At 36.6% G+C, this 26,831-nt stretch overlaps 1 protein-coding gene across 2 annotated transcripts; it reads left to right on the top strand.

The window, feature by feature from the left end:
* Positions 1-2,808: 2,808 nt before the first annotated feature.
* On the top strand, positions 2,809-26,358 carry PANK3 (pantothenate kinase 3). 2 transcript variants are annotated; one of them, XM_004679195.2, is made up of 7 exons: positions 2,809-3,172; positions 12,644-12,996; positions 15,149-15,402; positions 16,601-16,777; positions 17,345-17,468; positions 19,291-19,416; positions 20,582-26,358. In XM_004679195.2, exons 1-7 carry the CDS (start codon positions 3,145-3,147, stop codon positions 20,630-20,632), a joined length of 1,113 nt encoding a protein of 370 aa, XP_004679252.1. In that variant the 5' UTR covers positions 2,809-3,144; the 3' UTR covers positions 20,633-26,358. The 2 variants fall into 2 exon arrangements, with proteins under 2 accessions (XP_004679252.1, XP_012578014.1); XM_012722560.1 differs by lacking the exon at positions 2,809-3,172 and adding an exon at positions 3,304-3,403.
* The last annotated feature ends 473 nt before the right edge of the window (positions 26,359-26,831 follow it).

The following is a 26,831-nucleotide window of genomic DNA, read 5'->3' as shown; positions in this document are numbered from 1 at the left end:
AAAAAAAAAAGAACAAAGTTAAAGCTCTAATATTTGTGTAATGAAATTGTGCTTCCACTATTGTGATGGTGATGCTGACAACAAAGATGCTGATAATGATGTTCTCTACAGTGACTTGGTGGCTTGAGTTTGCAGATCCAAGGACTGCAACGTTCTTGATCATCTAATTAGAGTCAAAATTTGTTGTTACAAGCTTGGACTGGGCTTTGAAGTTAGGGAAGTGTGAGCGAGTTTATTTCATGCTAGGAGACCTCATGGCTAACATTAGGTATCATCCACTGTGTCCATGGATACCTACTCAGTAAAAGCAAAATGACTATATATCCAGTCTCCTCTAACACTGTGCAGGACAGGGTAGATTTATTGTGTTGGGAGAAAATAAATATTGAGACAGGAAGACAGTCTCTTGGCCCCTTTAAATGCTTTTCCCAGTTTCTGCATTCATTCTACCAGAAGGGTTTTGAAGACATGTCAGAAAAGTGAGAAAATACAGCTAACCAGACAGTGCTGGAGGGAAAGACGAGGGCTACTAGACAATAGGGGCTACAAAAGAAAGATTCTGGCCAGAAACGGAAGTGGAGAGGACCTGTCATTTTCAGTAACAGTAGGGGAAAACCTAAAGAAAAACATAGTTGGGCACATGTTTCTTCTGAAAAAGACATTTTAGTGCAGCTCAATATTCAGAACTAGAAGAAATATCAATCATTTCATTTTACAGATGGGTAATTTGAACCAGAGAAGAGAAAGGACTTTCCGGGGACCACAAAGAAATTCCATGGCTGACTGCAGTTGAGGATTCTCACAAAGTTTGGAGTTTATCTGGCACATACTATCATAGGTCTAAACCTAGCTTCAGCTAAATTAAGCTAAGCATGCATATGCTCCCCTCTGACCAATAAAACTAAAAAGGCTTGTATCCAAAACTCAATTTCCTATGGCTTCTCATTTCTAGCTCTTCTTCCTCTTGGTCCATGGCCCGCCTATCACAAGGGATATGTATCACTTCCCTCTTCCCAAACCATCCTCCCCTTTTAAGTGGCAATAACAATAGTTTACAGTACTGTAGCACTTCCCCCTCTGATTTCCAAGTTCATGCTATCAGAATCAGGCAGGAAACAACCAAAAGATAACTGTTGGTAGACAACAGAGAGTGCACAGGAGGTTTAGAGAACCAGAGGGTGCATGGTGTTAAGGTGGTGACTCTTTGAAGTAATTTCAGATCAGAAATAATGACCTACCCAATAAAACTGGGAAAACAGCCATTTAAGAATACTTAGGGTTCAGGGTGGGAGGCAGTGACAAAGGAGAAAAAAGAGGAGAAGAAGGTTACGTCTAACATGGAGGATGGAGGACACCAAGTAATCAAGAATGTTCTATAAAAAGTAAAAATAAATACATTTCTACACAACAAATGTGGAATTTGGGACAGAAATAACCAGAAACCACAAAATCACCACTCAGAATGGGGGTCCAATCTTGGGTCCAGTTGCCTTGGGCAGAATCTAGAAAGTTAACCTTTTTTAATTGTAGAGTAAGAATATATGAGTCATTATTCTTACACTAACTATATGCCAGGCAATGAGGGTAGCACTTCATAATGCCTTCTTTCATCCAATCCATTTCTCAATTCTATGAAATGTAGGTTATCATTATTTCCAGTGAGAATCAGAAAGGCAAAGTAATTTGTTATCAAATTATAGGACCGACAAGTGAACTCACCTTGAGTTTTTTTTATCATTACATTCCAAAGGGTAGCTGTGAGGATTAAATTTTAAAAGTTAGTAAAGCACCTGACAAACTGCCTGGCTCTTAGCAAATGCTGTGCTAAAGGGTTCTTTGTGTCCTTTAGCCATTTACAGCCCTTGGCTAACCCTACAACCCTTTGTTGTCAAAGTCACTAAATTCCTGGTCAGCTAACTGGAGGGGGGTACAGAAGACCCTTAATGTCATCTTTCTCCTGTTTCAGGTAGAGACTATAGGAAGCATAAGGAAAGTAGTGTCCTGGCTTTCCATGAGAATTGGAGCATGTAACTGTCCCCTCTGGGAATTAATTTCTTCTTGAAAGAAGAAAATTGGGCTTCAGGGCCAAAGGGAACTTGGAACCGTGGTAAAAAGCATGTGCATCGAAAGTGATTTAACATATCAGATACTGCAGCATCTCCAAGTTCAGTGTTAGATAATAAAATAAATAATTTTAAGTATTTCTCAAAGCTGTGGAATTACTCACAAAAAGTACTTTCAGGTACATGGTAATCATTCAATAAGTGTTTCCTATTATTGCCATTATCATTCATTACCATTCAACTCCAAGCCTAGAGGGATCTGTACTGTCTTTGTAAATGACTTCAATTTACAAATGCACTGGAAAATCTGTCAAAAGAGCAGCCTCAGAACCCCTAGTCGTGACTTCTATGCCCAACGACCAGATTTCCTGCCTCCAGGTAACGTGGCGACTACCACGACAGCCATGACAGTCGGTACCTGTGATGAGCTCCATTCTCAATCTCTAGAGGTGAGACCTGCGCCTCGACTTCCGCAGTCCGCCCACCTCAGCGACCATTGGTCATCTCGTGGCTGGCGTGATTAAGGCCCCGCCCCCTCCCTCTGGGACCACTCTGAGGCGATCTCCGGAAGCCGAGGGGCCTGCAAGAAAGGACTGCAATGCATCCTGGTCTTTGTAGTCCATCTACGCAGCTACAGGCAGAGAGCCGGAGATTAGCACCCAAAGAACTACAATCCCCAGCTGCCTGGCGGAGACAGAAGAGGGTGCGGGTTGCATCACGTGGGCGCTTGGCTTGGGCGGGCTATTTTCTTAGTGCGGCGGTGGTGGCGGCAGCGGCTGGGGGACCCCGGCCTTTTGTTAGGAGCGGCTGTGGGGGGGCCCCCCCCGGAGCGGCGAGGTCGGCGGCCTTCCCCAGCTCGCTAGGTCCGGCCGCTCCTCGCTGGGGTGGGGGGCCGCCCCCTGGGCCAGGCCTTGCCCCAGGCGCCGCTGCCCCGCCCTAGGCCCGCCCCGCCCGGCCTGAGGGGAGGAATCGGGGAGGCCTCGCAGGGCCCTCTACGCACAGCCCAGCCACCCTCGGAGTCCCTGCCACCACCCTCTGCCCTCCGGATCCGAGGCTTCCCCTCGCCCCTCAGGCCGACGCCATGAAGATCAAGGATGCCAAGAAACCCTGTAAGATGGGGGCTTGGGCCCGCCGGGTTGGGGGAGCACCCTCGGGCCCCATCTGGAAGCCTCTTGGCGGAGCGGCCTTGCTGCAAGCCCGCGTTGCCTGCACGGGATAGGGGAGGAGGGACCAACCATTTCAGCAACCGGTTCGAGGTTCCCTTCGCATCCTTCTGTCCGAGCCGGGCAAAGGCCTATCACCCTCCCCGCGGCTTCTTCCACTTCCTCATGATGTGAGAGGTGCGAGAGGGAATTTTTGATTTGGGTTTTGCCAAGTGAGGTTTGAGCTAATAGTCATGTTCCTCAGCTTCGTCTCAAGTCTAATTGAAAATAGGTGATTGAGGCTGTAAAACTGCGCCCCCCCCCTTTTTTTTTTTTTCCTATTTACTAATTTCTGAGCTTTCTGCTTGTGTCCTTGAAATCCTAGTGGGTTCCTTGGTGTTATCACTGTTGGAATCTGAGCTTTTAAATGCACGTGCAGGTAGGTAACCTGCCCGTGGATTATTGTCTTGTTTTTGTTTGGAATAACAGCTGGTTCGTGTTTTAAAAACCAAATGCCAACAAAAAATAAAATACCTATGTTGTTCCTTACCACTTGGAGCAAACCCCTGTTAATGATTTGGTGACTATCCAAAAAAATCTTTCTACGATTACATCTGCATCTACTTTTTTTGCATGTAGTCAAAAAACATCTTTCTTTTCATTCTTTAAGAGAGCAGATTAACTTTCATTTACTTCTATCTTTAGGGTTTTGAAAACTTTACTTCTATAAATGACTTATTTGATCCCTTAACCACTGCTATTATCAGTTCTTGCCGCGTTTCTAGAAATGTGGGGATGCATGCTTCTATCACAGAATTCTATTGATACTTTGCAGTTTTTATAGTGTCTTCTGTGATGCACCCAATAATTCTAAGAAATCTGCTGTAAATCAGCACTGACACCTTCCCTGCCAGCTTATGTGAGTTCTAATAAACCTCATGGGAGAGGCAGCATACTAAATGTGCACTTTAAAAACTGCTAATTGTTAATTGAATGTAAGAGTATTCTGCCTTAATTTAATTTACTGAGCCTCAGAATAACTTTTTCAAGGCTTTACCTACCTACTCTGTTAATGATATTCAGGGCCCTAAAACCCTGATTCATAGTCCAGGGTTCTTTCTTTGCCCCCATAGGGCATTGTCTAAATACCTTGAGAATTTTATCTGCCAGTTTAAGAAAAAAAGATTTCTTGTGCTAACAGAAGAGTTCTTGTTTTAGGAGTCTATAAAATAGTTAATTGAAGACTTATATAACAGTATAAAAGAAACACTTTGTTTACATTTACTTATTAAAATTAATCTTGAACTGATGCCCTAATGTAGAACTCTTGGACATCTTCCTTTACATATACATTTCTGTTTGTCTTAGTTTCCAGTTAGTAAAGTGAGCTAAGTAATAATCTTACATTCCTAACTATTTTCATTCTGTCAGGATTATTTGATTACTTGGGTTTGGGCAAACTAGTAATCCAGGCATAACTACATTTGTATTTCCAAAAAGATAATGAAAAGTTTATAAGCATTAAGTTGAGAAGTATTTTTCAAGTTGCCTGTTACTACTTGTGATGATAACATTGCCAAAATAGAATAATGCTAAAAGATTTAAGTTAATATGACATAAAATTACATTTTAGATTTCCTATGTAAAAGTTATTTTACTGACTACTCAATTCTTTTTGGTAAAAATAAACATCTTTTTTTAACACATGGGAACATATTTCAAACTGAACTATCTGGGAAATATTTATCTTTCTAAGGTATTATTTCTAATTCTTTTAGCTATTAAGGTTAGCTAAATTTGTTTTTGAAAATCGAATTTTTCTGGGGGGGTAGGATTCTTTTAATAAATCATTTATTGAGCACTTTGTATGTGTAAGGTACTCTTTACACACATTGCATCACTTAACCCTTGTAACAACTCTTGTAACTGTTTTAGAAGAAACTAGCATACTTTTGAAACAAGTGCCTTGTTTCCCACATTACTACTCACTTAAGTGTTAGAAAGCATTGCTTTTAGAACCATCATCCTTTTCAAATTACATAGCTAGAAAATTAAAATTGGTTTCCTTCTCTAGATTTTTAAAGAAAGATTAGCATTTAAAGTTGTTAATTCAGGGGCCCTCCCTGGTGGCACATGGGGTTAAAGCACAGCCCTATGAAGTTACCCACAGCCTCTGCAGCAGCACAATTTCGACTCCTGGCCAGGGAGGTGACCCACATGGCACAGTAGACCTCTCCCACTGCTCCCCTCAGCAGTGTATTTCAGTACATCTGCCTGTTCTGCTCCCCACTCTGTCTCTGGTGAATCCTCTCACCCACTGCACCCCTGGCCTGTAACCCAGTTCTTGAATGCACAAATAAATCTTTTTTTAAATTTGTTAATTCAACTCTAGAGGAAGTAGAAGCCAAGCACTGATGAAAAATTTCTGGTACTAAAAATAAAGAACCAAAACAATGGCAGTGTTTGTACTGCCTTTACTAAAGTTTTTAACATTACTTTATTATTAAAAACCCAAATGAGGCCCTCCCTGGTGGCGCAGCGGGTTAAAGCACAGCACTGAGAAGCTAAAGCCACTTCCCCATGAGTTCTATTCTCACCTGCCCCAGAGGTGACCACATGGTGTGGCAGACCTCTCCTGACCGGCCTGCTGCTCCCCTCAACAGTGTACTTTGTAGATCTGCCTGTTCTGTTCCCCACTCTGTCTCTTGTGAAGCCTCTCACCACGCCTGAGCCTCTGGCCTGTACCCCAGTTCTGTATGAATAAATAAATAAATCTTTAAAAAAAAAAAACAAACCCAAATGATTATGTGTTCCTATGCCCCTCAGCTGACATGATTTCTTAGGGTAGAGGTTTTTCAACTTGTATTTTGTTTACCAGTGTGGCATGTGAATTAACAAGGTTGATATTAAAAGAGGTTTATATTTTGATTAAAAATAAGTTTCTGAGTTTGTGTATTGTTAGTATAAACAATAAGGTACTTGAAGCTTTTGGTCAAGACAAGAGAGAAGTATACAGCATATATATATGTGGTTTGCCTTTATAACTTGAGTGTTCTGTTTGTAGTCTAGTCAGTCACTTTAAAATTGTAACTTTTAGTAGATAATAAGATGTATTTGGAGGTATTGGTTTTGTTTTTTGTTTGTTTGTTTGTTTTAAGATTTATTTATGCAAATAGAACTGGCCAAGAGGTGCAGGGGCTGTTGAGAGGATTCACCAGAGAAAGTGGAGAACTGCAGGCAGGTCAAGAGGTGAGAGGTCTGTCATGCCCATGGATCACCTTTGGGGCTAGTGATTGAACTCCCACTGCTGCTGATGCTGGTTTGCAGTGTTGGGCTTTAACCCATTGTGCCACCAGTGAGGGCCCAGAGATACTAGTTCCTCTGTTATTTTCCTTTAGATGTAACTAGTCCACTAAAGAAATTTATATAAAGGTTTTCTAAGGGATTATAATTTTGCAGTTATGAAGATGCTTATTTTTATAGTCTGTTTCAAAACACCAGCACTTTTACTTGGAATGATTGTCTGGAAAAGTGAAATGTCTTTCATCCAAGAATTTAAAGCTTATGTGGAATTTGCCAGTGCACATCCTTGTTTTAAAATATTCTACTAATGTTTTGACATTTTATACAATTGGCTTCCCGTTATCTTAATCTTAATTTGGCAGAGGAGCCCTTTGGGGGTGAAATCTGCATGAGACCATAGCAACTAAATAGTTCTTTAATGCTTCCTCATTCTCTTACCAACACTTAGCTTGACCAAACTTTTATAACAAATTGGAAATTCACATTCTGCCTCTGCAGATGCTGTTTTAATCACTGAAAAATATGATTGGACTTGCAGATTTTTTTCTTGCATTAATAATCAGTCTGGTAAGAGAAATCTTGATAGCATTTTATGTTACTACTGGAAAAACCATAGCTCTCATAGGCCTAGGACAGAAATACACAATAATTGTATATAGAGTCTCCCAAACTAGAATCGTACCAAGTCCTATATATATATAGTTTTCTACTATGCATGTGTATCTGTGATAGTTTATAAAGTAGGCACAGTAAGATTAACAACAGGAAAATAGAACAGTTACACTGAAAGAATGTGTTTGTTCTCAAGGTTATTTTAATTGTGTGTAATAGTTTTAGACTGTGTAACCAGAACTGCAGACAGTGAAACTGAGCCTAAGGGGAGACTGCACTATTTTTGAAGACCAAATATACCTGTCATGAGAGTCTAGACAAATTCTCAAGGTCTGGTGACAATAATGCATATCTGTTGTCAAAATGGTTTTTTAATGTGGACTTGGGTTTATTTTTTTCACCTTGATAGAGCTCTGCTGAAGTGAAAGATTAATGAATATATGCTTAGATTATATGCCGTAAGTATACTACTTATGCACTGGTGACATACTTTTAACCTATCTAGAGGCAGCAAAGCTATAGATACCTACCTGATTTCACAGGATAGGTTTATTAAAAAAGGAAACAGATGGGAGTCTTGGGACAAGAGCTGTGGAAACTGGCTTTTGTTAACTCATGGAACTGTTAATGGACCTATGGTTGATTTTACTCATTAACTTTATTCTTTCATTGCAAATAAAATCAGAGACCCATACCACCTTATTTGGTCAGTGACAAAATTTATAATTGTTTTCTTAATATACTGGAGAATGTATAAGTCTGTAATGAGTCCGCTTGCTAAATGATAGGAAGGGGTTGTAATTAGGAATTTTGTCCCTGTGTTCTTTTTGCCTTCCATAGTATTTTCTGAATGCTGATTATTTCTCTGGCATACAAATGAATTTCAGAACTCTGCCGAAGTGAAAGGGTTTCTATGCAAAAGGTGGCTGCTGACCAACTTTTTTTTTTTTTTTTTAAATAGTTGGAGCCACTAGTGGGTCTGGGTTCTTTCATCTTTACTGATTTTAATGAGAAAACTGTCACAATTTTATGATAAAAGATAAAGGGACAAGTCTGGTTCTAGTTTGCATATTATAACTATCACTAAGAAATTCTTTGTCTGACTATAGTATTGTTGTACCCTTTTAGAAAAGTACTTAAAAGAACAGACATCTATAGCTAACTGGCTAGGTGTGAGAGGATTTGGGCTTTTTTTGTATTGTAAATTAAAAATACCTGTCTCTGGCTATAGCACTTAAGGAAACTAGTTTTTTTCCCATTTAAAGTTAATGGAACCTTTCTCTAGTCCAATATTCAAACGAGGATCACAAAAAAAGTTTAAAATTTAATGGTAAACTGTTTTATGAGTTCCTTTTTTTTTTTTAAGATTAATTTACACATATAACAACTGGGATACAGATCAGAGATGGGGAGGTTGAGAGGACCCACTAGAGACAGAGCGGGGAGCAGAATGGGCAGATCCACTGAAATACACTGCTGAGGAGAGCAGCAGGTGAGATAGGAGAGGTCTGCTGTGCCATGTGGGTCAGCTCCCTGGCCAGGGCAGTGGATGTGGATAGTTTCATAGTGTAGAAACCTAACCTCTTGAGCCACCAGGGAAGCACCAATTTGTGGTTGATGCTTTATGCCTTAGCTACCATCCACATTTTATAATATTCTTCAGTATTTGATGTAATTTAAAGCAAGTGAGAGATTTACTGTATACAATATAATAAAATTGTATACAATAACTTATTTTCTGTGTCATACTTTTTATAAATATCTAATTGGCTTTATTCAGCATTTAATAAATCCATCTGTATCCAATGTAGCAAGTAGAAAAGAGTTCTGAAGGAACGGTACTGGTACCAATGGAAGGGAAAGGATATCATTGTTTCAGGCAAGATAACCTTTCTATGAGGGGTGGAAGAGGTACACAAGACGGACCTCATCCCTGCTGACTAGGAAATTCCACTTTGCCAGCTAAAGGTTACATTTTTGGGAGTTGCTGACCTGGGGTTTAGCACTAGTGACTCCATTTGGGGCTGGCTGTTTCTTTTTAACAGTAACTTAAGGTTACAGAGTTAACTGAAGAAGAGAGTCAAGACTAAAGTGAGCAACTGTTTGGTATGGAGAACAGTATGTGGGCTTACATTGTAATGGAGTAAACAAACCCCCTGGAAGAAAGAAATGACCAGATTTTGTTAAGTCCATACCACATGCTTAGGAATATAGAATAAAACCCAAAAGCAGGTATAAAGAGAAAAAAAAAGGATCTTTTTGCATATGGAGTAAGGAAAGGGAGAACTAAGATAAAGAAAATTTCTTGGCCCACACATGGCCAGATGCCATCTGTCCTACCTGTAGATGGCTCAGCTGAGCAGAAACCAGGGTGCAATGAAAGCAAGCCACAAAGAAAACAAGTTTTCTTTCTGAGATAGAACAGGTTTAATACAAAAGCCTTCTTTAAAGGAAGGAGCAGTAGAAGGCTATTCTTTATTATCTTAGTGATAATTATGACTTTAAAAATCTTTTTCTTTCTCTGGGAAAGCCAGGTAAGGCTGTCATGTACTACTGCAGGCTTCAGAAACAGGATTTCATTCAGTGAGCCTTTCTATTGCTTGCCTGTTCAAAAATAAGTATTTTGGAATTGGCTGTTAGCATACTTTTGGGATCAGAAACCGAGTTCATTCATGGTTTTAGAGAAGCAGATCAGGGCTACCATGGTGCCACAAGGGGTTAAATCTCAGCAAAATAAAGCAATCTGCCACTACTGCAGAATGAGTTCCATCCCCAGCCTGGAAGATAAGCAACATGTTGCAGCAGACCTCTCCTGCTTTCCTCCCCTCAGCAGTTTGCCTATTCTGCTCCTCACTCTTTGGTGAGACAAAATTGTAGGCCACATGTCTGGCCTACATCCCAGCTCTTATATGCATAAATAAATAAATCTTTAAAAAAGGAAAAGTAGGTGATTTCACCAATATCAATAAATTTGAAATATTTTCCTAAGCAGTAAAAATCCTTTGAAAAATAATTCATGGTTTATTTAAGAAATAAGTTCTTCATTTAAGTATTAATTGGGGTTTTGGCTTTCAAAAAAGTAGTATTCTAGTGTTTCTAAACCTGGGAGCAGATGGTCTTCCTACTGTAAGTAAAAAAAAAAAAATGGCATGACGTTTGAACCAAGTTAATGTCTCAGCTTTGTAGTTTGCTCCTTGAGTAATAATTTTATTTGTATGTCTATTTTGATGCCTGTGTGTTTGATACTGATAGACACAGGGGAAATTATAAACACTTTTTGAATATATTTTGGAAAATGAAGATTTTTAGCTCACTATAGATCTCATCTTGCAGAAATTTTTCTATACTAAAATGGTCTTTATGTGGGAATAGTGATTCCTACCTTCCATCCTGCCCACTACACCCCTCATGAAATCTAGATTTAAGCATCAAGCACAAAGAAATCATTTTGGTTAGGTAATATAGTACTAACCAAAATGATTATTATTGTACTGCCCATTGAAGTTTCCTAATTACATATCTGTTAATCAGATGAGGAGAATTCTCAAGGAACCTTTTGTTTATTGGATCAGTAAATTACTGTTTTCTTTAAACATGCCTATCCAAGCAAACATTCTGTAATTGTTAGTGTTGCTGGTTGTTCCTGATTTATTGTACAAGGTTCTTAAATCATTTTACTTTTTTTAAATCTTTTTAAAGATTGTTTTTAGATCTGGATCTGCAGCTTGGGATTCAAATATAGAAACATGAGTTATTTCTCCAAAAGTTTTCTGAAGAGAAATGTACAAAATCCTTTCTTGTGCATCATGCTCTTTGTTTCTAATGGTACACATGTAGCCAACAAGTAACATAGGAACAATTAAGAAATAAAAGTAGTTTAGAACTGACTTTCCTTTACAACATTAATAGCAAAAACCCTGCTAAATAAATACTGTTTATCGGCATTTTGTAATCCATGCATTGTAAATATAAAATTATTTTTAGTATCTTAATCATTAAGATGCTGGAGAATAGAAACAGACCTGGAATGGTATCCTGCCTCTTAACAATTAACTGTCATAAATTTGACCTTAGTAAGGGAATTTGTCATCTCTGCTGCTTTTCCTAGTCTGTGTGGTGGTGCAGACTAGGACACCATTTAGGAGCTTTGGGAATTAAATTGTGTATGATTAGCACATAGTAAATGTCATACTGTAGAAACCTAAGTCCTTTGTGTTTAAATTCTAAGAATTGGGATGTTTGTAATTCATAATAATTTGATACTGATTTTCCCCTCCAGCCTTGACATTGAATGTCAAGGCATGAAGGAATCAGGTGTCTTAAGGCAAGGATTCTCACATGCTCTCCCTGTGGGTTTGGGAGAAGCATTTCGTCCCAGCTCTTGCCTTTAAAGACTTGTCCAGTACACTACGAGGAGGTTTTGGCTCAACAATCTATTTTTTTAGTGGTACCTAGGTAATTTTGATTACTTAATGTAAAATGTTAGGCTTTATAGGCCAATCTTAATCTTAAGCATCTTGTGTCCATTTGCACACTGTACTAAGTAAGCTTTAGATTAGCAGCTAGACTGTCAAGTTGCTGCCTAGAATATCAAGTGTTTCTATTGCTTGCCAGTTCAAGTCTTAAGACCTGTCACCTAGCATGACTTCTATTTCATTAGCCTTATTTAACCCTTTTGTTACTTTACTAACTATACCAACTATGCCTCTTTTCCTTTGGATAGGCTCTTCATTTCTTTTTGTTCATAATCCCTGCCGACAAACGGGCATAGAATTAATAAGTATTCCTTCTGTTGGCCTTTGCTTTGTATGTAACTTTTTTTTTGCCTTTTTTTTTAATGTTTGGATTTATAGTCCCCTATCTTTTTCTCAGGGGCAGGAATTTTATCTAAATGACTACATTCCTATTTTCTGAAGAATAGAAGAGGTGCTCAGTGACTTCCTAAAGGAAATTAAGGAAACTTAAGACTCAAGGAGATCAGTGGCTTTTCAAAAGACATGTGGCCCAGTTTCTGAGAGCATTGGGTCTTAAACCCAAACAACATTGCCTGGCCAAATGTGCTTGTCCCCAAGTAGGCTTACCTTCAACTTTATTAACAGCTAATAATCTAATATGCTATTGAGCAAAGAAAAAGATTTCCTTTCGAGGAAACAAGTTTCCCTTGGGTTACTTGACATGGTGATAGACCAATTTTATTACATTAGTATCTTTTTAGAAACAGATTTGATGACCTATTTTATTAAAACTGATGTGGTCCATCTTCTCATTAATTCCCTAGTGCACATAATCAGTATGAGCACCAGGAAAGGAAAGACTGCTTGACCAGGAATTAAAAGGCTCTGGGCTAGTATGCATCCTATTAGAATTTTTAGAGAATATACAAATTAACACATTGAAGGGGAGAAGGTAAGTTGCACCTAGAAGATGTGCCTTTAGAAGTAATATGACTGAGTGCTGGATTCAGGGTAGATGGAAGTTTGTAACCAATTAACTATTTCCTTTTTTTTTTTTTGAACTTCACAGCTTTCCCATGGTTTGGCATGGATATTGGGGGAACTCTAGTCAAGCTCTCATATTTTGAACCAATTGATATCACTGCAGAGGAAGAGCAAGAAGAAGTTGAGAGTTTAAAAAGTATCCGAAAGTATTTGACTTCTAATGTAGCATATGGATCTACTGGCATTCGGGATGTACACCTAGAACTAAAGGATTTAACACTCTTTGGCCGCAGAGGGAACTTGCACTTTATCAGATTTCCAACCCAAGACCTGCCTACTTTCATCCAAATGGGAAGAGATAAAAACTTCTCAACATTACACACGGTGCTATGTGCTACAGGAGGTGGTGCTTATAAGTTTGAAAAAGATTTTCGCACAGTAGGTATCTGTTGATCAGTCAAAACTTGATATCCTTTCTCTCCACATTTTAGACTATGAGGCAACTATTTCTGTCTCACATGTTTCTTAGATTAGTTTCCAGGGATGATACAAAGGAACTTTTATCTTCATGACTTGCCTCGACTTTGGGCATTTAAATACTTTCATAGTGTTAGCAAATGTTTCTCAAATTTGGGCATATGCATAATATTAGGTAAAAATATATTAAGTTTAGGGACTGCGACAAGCTATAATAGAGACTTAAATGAATTCTGGCAGTGTACAAAGCCAGATAGATGCAAAGAGGTCTACAATTGTTTTATTACTATCATGTCCATGTGGTTTTGAGAATTTTCTGTTATCTATATAGTCATCTTTCCTAGGATCTGCATCTCAAACCCCAAACAAAATTACTGTCTTTTGATTAGTAGAAACCTGAATGAAAGACCTTTTTATTTTATTTACTTTTTTTTTTTCTTTTACCATCGATCCCATACTACACTTGTTTCTAAAGAGGTTTTTCCAGACACAGCATGTGGCCTATGCAAGTGTTACATATATCCTGTTAGGATTTTGCCAACCTTTTAGTCCTTTCCATTGAAATAAAGATTCAAAAGTCAGTGTTTGGGGCTACTGAAGTTTGTTTTCCTTGAAAGTATACATAATTTCAGGCCCCTCCTGGTGGTGAAACAGGTTAAAGTGCATCACTATGAAGCTTTCCAAAGCCACTGCAACAGGAGTTCGATTCCAGCCAGGGAGGTGACCCACATGGCATGGCAGACCTCTCCTGACCCACTCACTGCTCCCCTCAGCAGCTTATTTCAGTCAATTTGCCTGTTCTGCTCCCCATTCTGTCTCTGGTGAATCCTCTCACTGCTCCTGTACCTGTAACTGTACCTCAGTTCTGTATGCATGAATAAATAAATCTTTTTAAAAAAAGAAAGTATACATCATTTTAAGAAAATTCTGTAAATGGAACGTAAGTGATCACTGACGTAGCTAATAAATGAGCCCCTTATAATTTAGGGTAGTTTTAGTTTATTAAAATTATTTTTCTTTTAATGGATAAATCTGATTTGGTTTGAGTAATTTGAACATAAATTTCATTGATTTTAGACCAATATGTTTGGGTTTGGACTTGTGCTAATCAGTTTGCCAGAATTCCTGCCAAAAGCAGTGTTTGTGGAGCCAGCTTTCATCTGGCCATTGAAGATGCAGAACTCATTTTTTTTTTTAAGTGTTATTTTCTAGTGATAAAGTTGTATAATACTTGTGTTCGTACTCATTTTTTAGACAACATTTGACATTTAGAGTCAGGCTAGTCTTAGCTAGCACTGAGAACCCAGGAAGAAATAAGAAAGTGACCTAGGCCTCAAAGTTACAGTATTCTACACCACACAGATAAAAGCATATGCCTTGTACTATTACCCTGAAAAGAGGTGCGGTTGGAAATCGAGAGGAAGGACCCTCAAAAAATCCTAGAGAATGGAGAAGTTCCCTTCAAAAGTGATACCAAAGCCTTTTGCAGCAAATATTTTTAAAATCTGAAATTAATGCTTTCAAATGAGCACCCAAACTATAATATAAAGTTATTTTTTGTATTGGTAGGTAAATTCCCTGGTGTGATCACAACAAAGATGCATAATGAAACAAAATTTTCTTCTCTTTATATAGTGATTACATGCCTAGTAAACTTAGTGTCTGTTCTATATTAGTCATGCAAAGAATACTTTGTATTTATATACATACAGATAAAATGTTTTGTGTTTCTATAGGCTCAGATAATTAAAAATATATTTCCCCATTGTTACTTGCAAAGAAAAGACATGTCAAATACTCAAAAGGAATACAGGAACAGGATTTTTTTTTTGTTATCTCACCTATTGCAAATAGAGGGTATTTGCCCACTTAATATGAATTTGGTATTTCCACTCCTGTGGAAGCAAAAATACCCTCACAGATTTCTGAAATGATTTCAAAGGTTATTGTACCACCAGAGAACCAGTGGACTAGGTTTTTGAACACATAACAGTGGAAAATGTGAGGATTTAGATGACTGAAGTTTGTAAAGTACATTAACTATATAATGTAGTTAAATCATATTTTGAATGCTGTCCTTTGTTCACTTTACAATTTTTTTTATGTTTTACAGATTGGAAACCTCCACCTGCACAAACTAGATGAACTTGATTGCCTTGTAAAGGGCTTGTTGTATATAGATTCTGTCAGTTTCAATGGACAAGCAGAGTGCTATTATTTTGCTAATGCCTCAGAACCTGAGCGATGCCAAAAGATGCCTTTTAACCTGGATGACCCATATCCATTGCTGGTAGTGAACATTGGCTCTGGTGTCAGTATTCTAGCAGTCCATTCCAAAGACAACTATAAACGAGTAACTGGGACAAGGTAGTAACATTTTGTTATTGTAACACTCATTTGTTTTAAAAATAGAAATTATAGAATCAGTCCTAGTTTCATCAGGAAAATAACATACAGCAGCAAAAAGTGTATATGTGTAAGTTACAGTGTTGCATACAATACTGACTACAAGGTATGTATGTAAAGGACATCAAGATTTCCTTGGTCCTTGGTAAAGAGTGGCTTTTACTTGAAATGATTCTACAGAGTTACTATTTTCCAGAGCATTTTTCTCATTCTCCATATAGTTCTATACAGATAACAGACTGAGTATTGATGGGAAAAAACAAATCGCTGCCAAGTTATTTGAGGACTTATATTTCCTTTCACTTAATCTCACATTTTCTAAGAACCTATCCAGGATGTTACATGAGGATTTATTATATTTAAGCCTAAAATTTGCCACAGGCTGATTTCAGCTCACATTTTAAATAGCAGAATTGTGCAACATTGTGATTTTATACAATAAATTAAGATGAGCTTCTTTATAGGGTAGTAGTAGTGTTCTGAATATTGGCAGTTTTTCCATAATACCTGAAATATGAAACTGAAATGTGAGATTTAAATTTTCCTTGTGTTTCTGAGTTGGTTGGAGATCCTAAATTTATTTCTGGCCAAAAACCAACCTCCTTTGTAACACTGCCTTGGAATTAAAAGGAAATAACTACCTCTTTCACTTGTTTCTGAAAGTTAATAAATTTCAATGGTGATTCAGGGACAGAACTTGTCAGAATTTAGGTGAGACCAGGGAACAAAGGTGTGGATTTTTGGATCAAAAAAACAATTTCATCTTGTAAGTATATCCAAAAGAATAAAGCCAAATAAATTTGTAATTAACATGATAACCAGCCTGACATAAATGTCTTCACACTACTGACTTCTAGATCATGTAAATGTTAATGTATCACATTCAGTTGATTTCAGTCCTGTCAAGCCAAGCAAGCATTTCCTGGAGACCATTTAAAAATCCCTAACAAGTGGTTCTCCCACCCCTCAGGTTTATTTCTTTGATCTGACAAGTTTTGTCTTCCTCTGCATTTTTCTTATTTTCATTATGAGAATACTTTAGCTTTTTATAGTAGCAATGTATTCTGTGTGTTGTAGAATAAATGAATGCTCTGGGCTTTCACTTTGTGGAAAAAATACAATGTGTAATTGAAACTAATCGATTTTTTATTTACTTTAGTCTTGGAGGGGGTACCTTCCTGGGTTTATGCGGTTTATTGACTGGCTGTGAAAGTTTTGAAGAGGCTCTTGAAATGGCATCTAAAGGTGACAGCACCCAAGCTGACAAGTTGGTCCGTGATATTTATGGAGGAGATTATGAAAGATTTGGTCTGCCAGGTTGGGCTGTAGCATCTAGGTAAGTTTAACATTTAACTTAAATTGCTTCTTAGGTTTTGGAAAAATAGTTTCAGGAAGTTGTAGAGTGCTTCCCTCTTACCCAGTATGCCTTCCAACTTTGGAATATTCTTGTAGCTTAAAATCAAATATACATCAAGAAGTCTACCCTGCACCTACCCTACAGGAAACCTTTTTGTTCTTGAGTGCCCTTTCAGTGTACCTCACTGCAATTACAAATACTTTCTCTCATATGTAGAAGGTACCATATTTTATGTGCTGTTATCTGGCATACTACATATATTCACCAACAGCAGTATAGCTCTCTGCTTCTTATTTTCTTTCCTTTCCCCCACTACTGTGCCCCTCCTCTGTGAGTGGTTTCATGGTATTCCCATGTATATGTACTATGGTTTGCTGGATGTTTGGGTTTCTAGAATTTCACTATGTATAGTTCCACAGGGCAGTGAGTAACCTTAGCACACCTTATACTCTGCATGCATATATTTATCTGAGGGATCAGTTAACAAAATGACCAAAAAGTTTGAGAGGTTGATATCAAACTTGATTTGTTTTCATTTCTTTGCAGTTTTGGGAATATGATTTATAAGGAGAAACGAGAATCTGTTAGCAAAGAAGATCTTGCAAGAGCAACTTTGGTTACTATCACCAATAACATCGGTTCTGTGGCACGAATGTGTGCAGTTAATGAGGTAAAAAAAAAAAAAAAACTGAATTGGGGTCTTATGTACTGATTACAGAGCTCCTTAAGGTCCTTTATGATTGAGATCTCCTAATTCATTAAGGCTTGTTAAGTCTGTTATTTACTTGTTAGATCACTGTTAAAGTAGCAGATAATTCAAAACCAAAAGAGCACAAATATATCTTACTTAACCAGAAACCTTTTTTAAAATTGCATACCTAAAATTTCTTGTAGAAAATTTCTTCTGAGTGAAAGTTTGTGTTTTTGTTTTACTGTTAATGTTGCATTTATTTGGTGAAGCTTTGTTAAATGGAAATTTTCTTACTGCCCTCGGCTTCTTTACAGTGCTGCCTTGTTGCATATGGATCAAGCAGCATTGTACAGGGCTATGAAGGCATTGAGATTTGTTCTTCACATGAAATTTGGATGATACATATTTGTGCAAAGCCTCTTAGTATTAGATTTACCTCAAATTGGGTTATTTTCCTTGAAGGAAACCATACCATTCTGCATTCATGTTATAAACTTGGTTGCCCATTTTTGTAACTGTCAGTACATGAATTGGGAAGTTTTCTTTCTAACGGATTCCAACTGCAGAGACCCATATTAATCCACTGAATTTCTTTATATTTAAAGCCATGATATCCTTAGTGTAGTGTAGTGAATTGGTTGAGAGAGCCACTAACTCGTCTTAACCTAGGCTGAGAATATATTTTAAGTGTAGAAATAGGTTTTCTGAAGATTCATATTATTAGTTATACATCTGAGATTTCCTAGTCATTTAAGTACTTAAGAATCAAATTAGTGGAATTTTAGCAGAGTGATTTGATGTGTTAGACTGGGGACGGGGTGTGTTGAGCCCCAGGGCTTGGGTGTACACGCCAAATCGCCTGTCAGTGTTGCTCGCCAGCTCTGGGTTGTGTTTCATTTTGTAGCATACAGTGCAACATGCTGGCCATGTTACAGCGTATTTTATCTAAACATATTTGTAAAGTAGATTTTAAAGTTAGTCTCGTATAAGCCCATCTGTGTCTCTCCCATTTACTTTGTTAAATGGTTTATTTCTTGGCTGTTTTCAAAGACGTGTCTCGAAGAAAATTCTCAGTAACATTAAAGTAGGGGGCAATTATCACTAACCTAGAGTCTTTTCAGAACTTTTAAAAAAGAGAGAGACAGATATTTTTTAAGCTCACAGCAGAATTGAGTAGAAAGTACGGAGAATTCCAGGACCCTCCCCGGTGGCACAACAGGTTAAAGCACAGCACTATGAAACTGTTCGCAGCCACTGCAGCAGTTCTATCTCCAGCCAGGGAGCAGACCCCCATGGCGCAGCAGACTTCTCGTGACCCGCCCGCTGCTCCCCTCAGCAGTGTATTTCAGTCCATCTGCCTGTTCTGCTCCCCACTCTGTCTTTGGTGAATCCTCTTACCCCCTTACCTCTAGCCTGTACCCTAGTTCTTGTATGCGTACATGATTTTTTTTTTTTTTTAGTAGAAGATTCCTATACATCCCTGGCCCTACAGGTACAAAGGCTTTACAGCACAGAGTGGCATATTTGTTACAATCAGTGAACCTATAGTAACACATTATTACCCAAAGTACATAGCTTATGTTTGGGCTCGCTCAGTATACATACTGTGGGTTTTAACAAATAATGTAGCATGTGCAGAAGTGATTTTAAATATTCTAGAATATATGGACAATAGGTACCAAAAATCCTAGTAGCTACTTAAAGAAATTAATGGTTTATATTTTGAAGTAGAGCTTTTACAAACCCTATAGTATTGTAAAATTTACTCAAGAATTCTTTCTTTTCCTTTGTTTTGTCCTAGAAAATAAACAGAGTTGTCTTTGTTGGGAACTTTTTACGTGTCAATACTCTCTCAATGAAACTTTTGGCATATGCACTGGATTATTGGTCAAAAGGTCAACTGAAAGCATTGTTTCTAGAGCATGAGGTATGATTTTAAAAAAAAGGTAACTTTTAATGCTTTTCCATGTGATTTTCACTTCGTAGTCTTCCCTTGAAAATATAAAAATTAGGCCTTCTCTGGTGGTACAGCTGATTAAAGCACAGCACTAAGAAGCTTAAGTCACACATGAGTTCTATCCCTGCCTGCCCTGGAGGAGATCCACAAGGTACGGCAGAACTCTCCTGACACGCCCGCTGCTCCCCTCAGCAGTGTACTTCGTCAGTCTGCCTGTTCTGCTCCCCACTCTGTCTCTGATGAATCCTCTCACCCTCTGCATCTCTGGCCTGTACCCCAGTTCTGTATGAATAAATGAATAAAAGTTAACAAAAATTACAGTTTACCTAAGTAGTATATTGGTTCTCTTGCCATAGTCAGTTTGGAAGGAACAAGATATTGCAACCTCTAAGCATCCCACAAAGATGAGGATTTCATTTTTGACCAAGAGGGCAATAGCAAGTCTAGGAATTCTTCAGATACTGGGCTGTGTCATTATTGTGATTTGATACACTGTTTTTCCTCCCAAAATAAAAAATGTTAAATGTGGAAAAGTACAAAAGTACTAATATAGCAGTGGGAATTCTCCTTAATGCTTCCAACACAGCCTTCTTCACAGGTCACCTGCTAGCATTTTGAAATCTATTATTCAAGATTTATTTTTTATTAGTCTTAATAGTCTTAATTTCTGGTGGGAGTAAATTGTTCTTATAAATGTTTTGGATTAAGTAAATTTTGAACATTTTGTTTCAAGTCAGAGAAATAGAAGTCTTGTTCGATTTTATGAACACGGATTTAGGGTACGTGCTCTCCTCTTAGAGAGTTTAGTGTTTTATTGTCTCTGCTCTCACTGCCCAGATCAGTGTGGTATGCCTGATGCTGTGAGAATGTCAGGCAGAGCCAGAGGAAGTTTGAGGAAAGGGGAGATGTGCAGAAAATTGCTTGGAGTCCTCAAAGCTTGTGTTTTAAAAGCTTTAAAAATATGTATTCCAAAAGTATATAGTGAGAATATAGTTTCGGGGGGAAATATTTATAAGAGCTGACAAGACAGATAAGTTGTTTTTAGACTGATTCTACATAAATATTTGTCCTGTTATGCTGTTTGTATGTTACTTTAAAGCTTCACTATATTAATAATTGTTTTAAAATTATACAGGGATACTTTGGAGCAGTTGGTGCACTTCTTGGATTACCAAATTTCAGCTGAAATACTGGGTTTCTCTGCTAATGCGATTCAAGAGGAATTGGAAACCAGAGGCATCATTACTGCGTTATTTGTCCCTGGGAACCAAAGGATAAAAGAGTAGTGCTATTACTGTTGATTTCTAAATGTCAAAATGGTAGCTGCTGAATGTTGCCACATTAAGAGAGCTCCATAACATTTAAAGTATTTCTAGATGAAATGCTTTCCCTCTGTATATATCCAGTGTTAAATCCTAAAATGCAATACAGCCTCTGATTATTAAATTTCCTCCTAGAAAGGTTTTGTTTTTGCTGTGTAGCCAACATTGGAATATTGTATGCTCAAACAGAATCTTAAAAGTCTCGGAAATGTTTAGCTCATGAAGATGATTCTGAATATTTGTTACAAGTCTGTTCTATAAGAGTTTGATTACTGATGAGGGGACAATAATACCTTGTATCAAAATTAATTGACATGGCAATCAAACATCATCTTTGTGATTCTAGAAAAGAGAATATTCATTACGAGTTCCTAATATCCACCAAAATGAGCATGTTTGTGATCTTTCCCCAGAAATACCACCTTATTAATGCCAACACTATTGTTAAATATAGCGTGAGTCATAAAACAAATCTCAAAAGTACACATATTTGGTGACATTGCATATCCATATTTTGAATTAATTCATTTTAAAGTAATTTTTTTTTTAATTTGGAGCTATAATTATTTTATTTGAAAGTGCATTCAGTGAGGTCCTAGAAATTGTAATGGAATATGGCTTGAGTGCACTGACAGAAATCCGAGATCTTTCTATACCACATTTATCTCTGGTTCAAACTTAAGCCATCAAAGTTAAAGTCTATTCTTTTATGAACAGCAACAAAAATCACATTCTAATCAGCATTATGGAATCTAAAAATATATTGAATTTTTGAGGCAGTATTGCTGAATTGGAAAAGTATCAAAGTTTGATGCATTTTAGTTCCAAAATTTATAAACCCTTTGTCCTGATACTTGCTCTCCATTTTTATGTCATTTCTTATGTTAGCATTTTTTCGTTTTCATTTTGGCAGTTAGATTTGAAAGTCCAGTAATTCAACAAAGTTGTTCATGCAACACTCTTCACTACTCTTCTTCCTAAAAGTATTTGCTCCCTTGAGTTACCAGTAAGTCTGGATATAATTTGAAGCTTAAAACTTGTTTACATTATAAAAGAAAGAAGTATTTCGATAGACCAAATTTTGCTCCAGAGAGAGCAGTTTTCAGTAGATTATCAAGAGGTGCTTGACAAAGATTTCTCCTTGGAGTTTTCAAATTTTGTGCTCAAATAATTAAAATTTGGTTTTATGAATAATAGGAGTTAATGATTGGAAGGCAAAACATAATGAAGGTAGTTTTCTGGAATTTTGAATCAAATCACTAAGTCTTTTTGTCTTACAGTGACAAAACATTTCTTTGATGTTTCCATTGTGATGACTAAGTATGCCTGTCAGTACCATCTGTTCATTTTATTTTAAAGTTAATGTTACCAGGCAACTGTGCTAAAGTTTTTTGTTTTGTTTTGTTTTTGTTTTTAGTAATTTTGAGTTATATACCTATGGCAAACTGCTGTACATTGTGAACAGCTATAGTTATAGGCTGTCTTTAAAAAAGGAAGAAATGGCTGTTTTAAGGGGTGGTTTTTTTTTTTGGTATATACTTTGGTTAGTGGGGGTGGGAGGTAATTCCTATATTCTATACTTGGAAATTGATATTACTTGCCAAACTGCATATAAAGTGAACAGCTGTCTCACTATTGTTGGTCTTGGCTTTTCTTATTCATAATCAAGGATATAGTATAAATAAGAAAACATTGTAATAAAAGCTGCCAAGATTCTAGTTTTTCTTATGATCAAGAAATGCCATGTAAGCCTACATTAAGATTAATTTTGAAGCCCAGTCAAAATAATGTTTCAAAGCTCTGTGCTTGTGAACATTGCTGGCTAATAAAATGTGAGCCATGTGTAATTTTAATTTTCTAATAGGTACGTTTTAAAAGTGAAAACAAGCATTTTAAAAAGTAAAAATTCATGTAAATTGTTTTTATTTAACTTAGTGTGTGTTTCTTCAACATATAACTAATATAAAAGGTTACTCACAAGATACTTCAACCCTTTGTATTTATAACACATGTCATAGACTGATCACATTTTGATAGTCACATGTGGCAGTGGCTACCTAATTAAATAGACAACACAGTTCTAGAACTAGCTTGTAAAATGAACACTATCATGTATCCACTAAAAATTTTAGAAAGATGGGCTTTTTTTAAAGAATATGTAAGGGGGAAAAAAATGTAAGAGTTAACATACACAAAAAGTAAATTATGTGGCTCATTTATTTTATACAGACAAGCTTTCTGTCTGACCTTTCCAAAAATATCCTAAGTTGCATTCTGCTATCTCATCATAGTGTGTTTATCACATTTCCAAGGTACTGACCAAGTTGCCCACTACATTCTGACTGTGCAACAGTCTCCAAGATGTGTATTTCCTTCACTGAAGTTTGATTCCATTGCTTTAAATGTCATCCCTTACCTTAAGTAATTGATCTTTGAGAACCAGTTATTTTTTTTTTTTTAAAGAAGCCAGTTTGAAAGACTAAAAATTCACCTTTCTAATCTTCACTGAGTTCTATACACAGTTAAAACTTTTGGATTCAGTATTCATTCTTAACACGATAAAATATTTACGAGTTCAAGGAGCACTATTCGTTGGGCAGGGGGGAAACTAGGTTTAAAAAAAAAAAAATCACAAACCTGGAATTTCTAACACTCCCCCTAAAACTGCCTTTTAACTAGAGACTTAGAACTAATCACACTCAGTTCTATACCTTCTCTGAAGAGAAAGTATAAGCAGACTTTGCTTGCCTATAAACGGGATTCCTTGCTCAGCTACTCTGTAAGTAGGTGGACTCAGTGTTTAAGTCAATGCCATTGCCAGTAATACTCATGGTAATTGACAATCCCTTTAAGAGTTTCAGATTATTTGCCAAATACTGCACTATATCAAGAGGTTCCTGAATTTTTTAACGTTTGCATGTATAGTAAATGTGCTGTATTATAAAGTTCCTAAAAGTCCATTTCTATAAGCAAAAAGATGCAGCTGAAAGGGGAAAGCTTTTTCCTCTATGTCCAGCAATTCTCTTGCCTTCTCAGAGCAGCCCATCACATTTTGCCTTGATTTCTAACATTGCATTTTTGGGTGGAAAGCTTAACAATAGTTTCCCAATGGTCTTTATAACCACACTTGTTATGTGCAAAAATTTTCATAATTTGTTTAGTGTATTTTTCTGTTGAGCACTTTATGCTTTTTAGGCTTGAGCATTCGAAGATGTAGTTTAGAAATTCTCTTAAAGCCATTTAAAAACTTAAAGGATAATCAGAAAAATGTGCATTATTTTATATTTAACTTACTGTTTTGTGGTTTGTGTAAAAATAGAAAATATGTTGCATTTTTGTAATACTATCACTTTATTTAAGATGATTTGCCATAAAATGTAAATGATGTCCTGTTTTCCAAGTAAGTTCAATGTTTTATTAATACTGAAGGAATTAAACCAGCTTTGTTTCTAAGATGATCTTAGAAAAATATCCTTTATATTACTGTTTTCAGTATCTGAGATAGTAGTTGTCTTACATTTTCTACTATACCTAGTAATAAAGTCCCCCCAAATTGAATTTTTTCCTTCCTTTCAAATATTTTGATATAAAAATCACATTAAAATAGTGGTATTATAAAAAAGTATTTCATCTTTTCAGCCAGATCTAAATTTTAAGTAATTTCTCCTTTCAAAAAGTTAATGTTTTCATAACAGTCCATATTATTTCAAAGTGAGAGGGTATCATAATTTGGTATTACATTAGAAGTAGCAGTGGCCACTGGAATATTTTTAATTATTTTCTTAATTTGTAAAATAACTGGAATATTTTTAATTATTTTCTTCGTTTTTAAAATAAGAGGATTGTTGAATTATGATAGCAGAAAATGATCCAGTTATCAGGTTCTTTTGCTACGTTGATCAATACTAGGTTTTGGTCCTCACCAAACCAGCAGATTAGTGTTTATAATGCTGCAGTAGTCATAACATGTTACTGCCCAGAATAGCCAAGTAATATGTACCTTAAATATTGGCTTATTATGTATAGTCAAGTGTGTATTTAAATCAGTAATCTAGAAGTTTTATTGTGTTAACATCAAAATTATAGGCATAACTTCCATTGTACAGACAAATATTCCACTAAATTCATAGATGTTTGAATATTACATTTGGGTTTTTTACTGACGCTTTTTTTCAACTTAGGAGAACAGATATGACATTAAACCCCCTTCTGAAATTACTGCTTTGTTGAACACAATTTGTAGCAAGATTTATAAAACACAATTTAATTACTTGCAAGCAAGGTGAAATATCATGGATTAACCATCCACAAATAATGCTGAAGACCTAGAATATTTTTGTCCTTTTCTTGAACGATCAAATTGGACATGTGTCTGACATCCCCAACTTTCTATTTGAAACACCTGTAGCAATGAATTGATGGCGGAACTTAGTTACTATAGTTAGTAAATGATGTGTTTGAGAGAAAATTGATTTTTTTTCTACTCGAGAAAAGATATTTAGTCTGGCTCCTCTAAAGGATAAAAGATTTAGTTTTTCTGGTGCAACTAACACTATGTGTAAAAGAATGGGAAATTACAAAATAATGACCTTAAATTGTTTTTTCTTTATTTGTGCAATTAAAGTTTAATTCTTAAGACACTGCTGATTATTTGTTGGCTATTAAAGTCTTTCCTACTTAGCAGTACTTACCATTCCACTAGCTTTCAGAGAAAACTAGCTTTTACATCATCTGCAAAGTATACACAAATACTGCAAATCTTGGGAGATTAATTCAGCTTTCCATCTCTGAATCCTCCAGATACTGTACCTAGCATAGTCAGAAGGTATCACAGATATTAAGCCATTTCAAAGTCTGCCACTGTTTTCTTGGTGGCACTTAAGTTCATAGTATTGAGAAACAAAGGGAAACTATAGACCTGATATCACTAGCCTGTCCAAGTACAGTGAATGGATTTTGGATACAAGTCATGTTTAAAGTGGTCTTGTCATTTATATAAACTTTGCTTTTTATTTGAAATACAGTGAGATACTGACTTTTTAACTGGAATTGAATGAAAGGCCTCATTCTGCCCAGTTACTGACCAAATTATACCCAGGTGTTCTTAAGTGTTCGTTTTACTTAAACAAGCCATTTCGGTTTAAGTTGCCTTATTGTGTCTACTGTGTTCTTGTCAGGCCTAAGCTTTGTCATGTTGGAATTCTCCTAACACTGAATCTTTGCTGTAAAAATGTATAATGTGCTGCAAATTTTATTCATAATAAACTAAGTTATAACCTATTATAATCTATGAAACATTACTTGTAAATGGTCTAATTTATTTTTTTCATTTATGTACAGTATCTTGTGTAAATTTTTAAAGTATTTGTTGTGACCTATTCTGTAACATTACCATATTCTTCCCTTGCGTGTTTATTTGCATGAAAGAGAAACTTGGGTTTTGCTTGTTTGTATTGTATGACCACTAAGCCAGTTTGCAGTACTCAGCCTTTTCTGTAGTTTAACTTTTTCTAGTTTTGTCCCTATTGTCAATGTTAGTCATACCTTTTACTTCCTACTTTCAAAATAAATTCTTCTGACTTGTTTACTATATGGTTGTTTTTTTAGAACTGTGTTGTGTATTTCTACCGTGATTTCAAGATTTTAGTTGAAGGATTATCATAAAGTTGAAGAATTACTAGACAGTTAAGTTTTGGAGAGCAGGGACTTGGAAAGTTGGGAAGAGTTGTGCACAATTCTCAGTCAAAATAAATGTTTGATCCTTCTTTGATATGTGAGGAATTTAGTTGGGAAAATTAACCTTTGGGCTTTCAAAGTATCTGGTTGACTTAACCCAGGCATAAAGGCACTGTTGAAAACATGTGACTTGTGAAGTACACACCCTGTTTAAAATATCTAATAAGCAGGGGGTAGGTTGAAAGGGAGGTGACTAAGGGAGAAAATGGTGCACCTGGTGTGGAATTAACAAGGTGTGAGGTGTAGTTTAGCTCTCAAGTATAAAAGTACCACAAGCAATTGGAAAATAAACTACTGAAGAGTAACAGTAATTCAAGGTTTTACACA

This window comes from Condylura cristata, unplaced genomic scaffold (genome assembly GCF_000260355.1).
Source record: "Condylura cristata isolate star-nosed mole 26May11 unplaced genomic scaffold, ConCri1.0 scaffold00008, whole genome shotgun sequence".
Classification (NCBI taxonomy): Eukaryota; Metazoa; Chordata; class Mammalia; order Eulipotyphla; family Talpidae; genus Condylura; species Condylura cristata.
The sequence above is the reverse complement of the archived record's forward strand: the minus strand, read 5'-3'. Positions and strand labels throughout refer to the sequence as shown.

Coding starts and splice junctions, on each gene's coding strand:
- PANK3 (XM_004679195.2), top strand. CDS start 3,145: ATGAAGATCAAGGATGCCAAGAAACCCT. Junction 3,173..12,643: donor CAAGGATGCCAAGAAACCCT/GTAAGATGGGGG, acceptor TGAACTTCACAG/CTTTCCCATGGTTTGGCATG. Junction 16,778..17,344: donor GGTTGGGCTGTAGCATCTAG/GTAAGTTTAACA, acceptor ATTTCTTTGCAG/TTTTGGGAATATGATTTATA.